This window comes from Trachymyrmex septentrionalis, unplaced genomic scaffold (assembly GCF_001594115.1).
Source record: "Trachymyrmex septentrionalis isolate Tsep2-gDNA-1 unplaced genomic scaffold, Tsep1.0 scaffold5, whole genome shotgun sequence".
Classification (NCBI taxonomy): domain Eukaryota; kingdom Metazoa; phylum Arthropoda; class Insecta; order Hymenoptera; family Formicidae; genus Trachymyrmex; species Trachymyrmex septentrionalis.
The window spans coordinates 858,677-861,043 of NW_017305672.1; the positions used below are offsets into that span (position 1 = coordinate 858,677).

A 2,367-nucleotide genomic window follows, 5' to 3' on the forward strand; every position below is an offset into this window, starting at 1 on the left:
GTTTTACATATTTACTGTTTATTTTAAATTATTTTAAATATATAAGGTATAAAAAATAATTAACTCAAATTGGAGTATTTAATCTTTATTTTCCGATATTACTGCGACATTAACATGCGTGAAGCAATATTTTTCTAGCTTGATATCCTTTGAATAAACGAACGTTGTTAAGAGACTTTACGGAAAATGTAGCTTACATAAAGTAACTTATGTTAAGCTCATTTGGCTTCAGGATTTGTCTAAGAATTTTTTACTCACCGTCGTTTTAATGAAGAAAAGTGTTCACTCCGTGGAAAAGACGCGCTCCTGCAACTTTAATATTACTTTTTCAACTACTTTAAATTCGTGTCAGTATTTACCTCCTTCTGTTAGAACACGCGAGAAAAATACACGTGATTTACAGGATGACGTTAAAAAGACTTATGCGGCGTTGCACTTGTGCAATTTCTCCATAAGATATTACACGCCACATAATGGCATAGACCGTTTCTTTTTCGCTCTTTTTTTATCTGTACGCTATCCTTGTTAATGTGACCATGTTAATTGTTTAATTACAGATTCGATTTATACCGAGCGGTTCATGGGTCTGCCGACTGTTACCGATAATCTGCAAGGCTACGAACATGGTCAGTTGCTCAATAAAGTCGAGAATATTAAAAATAAGATGTATTATTTGATTCATGGTACTCTGGATGACAACGTCCATTATCAACAGTCACTTATGCTCGCGAAGGTGTTGGAGCAGAAAGATATACTCTTCAGACAACAGGTACGTCCCCATTTTTAACAGAGAGATTAAATTAAAAATTATATCTAAGTATATCGCAAATCTTTTGCTTTTGCAGACGTACACAGATGAAGATCATGGTATCGTCCAGTCGCGAGCGCATCTATACCACTCGTTAGAGAACTTCCTGGACGAATGCTTTCAAATATCATCATGATCGGAACACGGGATAGTAATGACAATCTAGACGCTGTACACTACCTGCCTCACACTTGTAAATATTTTGTCACGTGTATATAATTTGTGTACGATATGTAATATGAGCGTTTAGAGAGTGTACATAGCAGAGTACGATTGTTGAGGAAGGATGAGGAGGGGAGAGAAAGAAAAAGAGAGAAAGGGGGGAGATGGAGGGACGAATAGAGAGGAGAGAGAGGGAGAGGGAGAAGGGGAGGGGGATAGGAGAGAGAGGGAGGGAGGGAGAGAGGAAAGCGAGAGAGGGGAAAGAGAGAGAGAGAGAGAGAGAGAGAGAGAGAGAGAGAGCGTAAAATGTGCAGAGATGAAATAATTAATTAGATACCGGTGTCGTCGTGAAATTAAGCAGGGCAGGTCTGTAAAAAAAACCATGTTTGATACGTTTTTTAAAGTACGTACTCGATCAAATGGTGCGTTGAAAGCCTAATATAACGGCATGAACTCCGTCGTTTCGCCGTTCAGACCTCACTAGAATGTATTCTGTATCATTACAGCTCGTACTTACATTCTCAGCACACAGGCGTTATTCACACGTTGTATATTATAGCACATGTTGTTTCTCAGATGATCGAATGAACTAATCGACTTGATATCACCTTGAATAGCAAAAATATAGGGTGCAATTCTTAACAATTTAATTTTTTCGTAATACTTTTTTAATGAGCTCACAATTTTTATTACTTAACGAAATTTTATTCGTAAGTTTTTACTTACATAGTCAAATTAATGAAGAAACGATATTAATTAGCAAGTTCATTTATTAATTAACGTAAATTATTCATTAATCTATGCGTCGAAACTTCTTTCTTGGAATTTTTCTCAGATGAAATTAATATTTTCTTTTTTAATTTACATTAAATTAATCACGCACACTATCGAACATGAATAATAATTTGACCATCCAGAATAATATGCTTTATATTTATATGTGTATTAGATTTATTTAATATATGTACATGTATTAAATTTATTTTTGTGGTTATTGCAATTACACCTTCTCTATTTAACGAAATATTAAGTTAACATATCATAATGTTCACATATATGAGTTCAGTTACCATCTTTATAAATGAGATCTCTGAATATTTTTGAAAAAAATATAATTTCAGTGTTGTACAAACGCGCGGATATATACGTATATTTTATTTTGTGAAAACAAATTAGAAAAAAATCTGCTCAAAGTGTAATAATTTTTTTATGTAACTTGAAAATCATATTTTTTATATTACAATTGCAATAATAATTGTTAAAATACATTTAATTTCAATGTTTGAAAAATATATGTAAAATAAATTGTTATGTTTATAAATAGATATGTGGAATTGTGAAATTTATTTTAAGTTGATACATAAATTGATTCTTCTTTCACTAATAACATGTTGTTC

General features: G+C 32.7%; 1 protein-coding gene across 4 annotated transcripts in view; it reads left to right on the forward strand.

Moving 5' to 3' along the window:
• Positions 1-1,139, forward strand: part of LOC108751578 (venom dipeptidyl peptidase 4) — a 794,336-nt gene extending 793,197 nt beyond the window's left edge. For all 4 annotated transcript variants that reach the window (XM_018491818.1, XM_018491819.1, XM_018491821.1 and 1 more), the window contains 2 exons: positions 558-769; positions 846-1,139. In XM_018491818.1, coding sequence (XP_018347320.1) covers positions 558-769; positions 846-944 — 311 coding nt within the window. In that variant the 3' untranslated portion in view covers positions 945-1,139. The remainder of the gene's footprint in view (positions 1-557; positions 770-845) is intronic.
• The last annotated feature ends 1,228 nt before the right edge of the window (positions 1,140-2,367 follow it).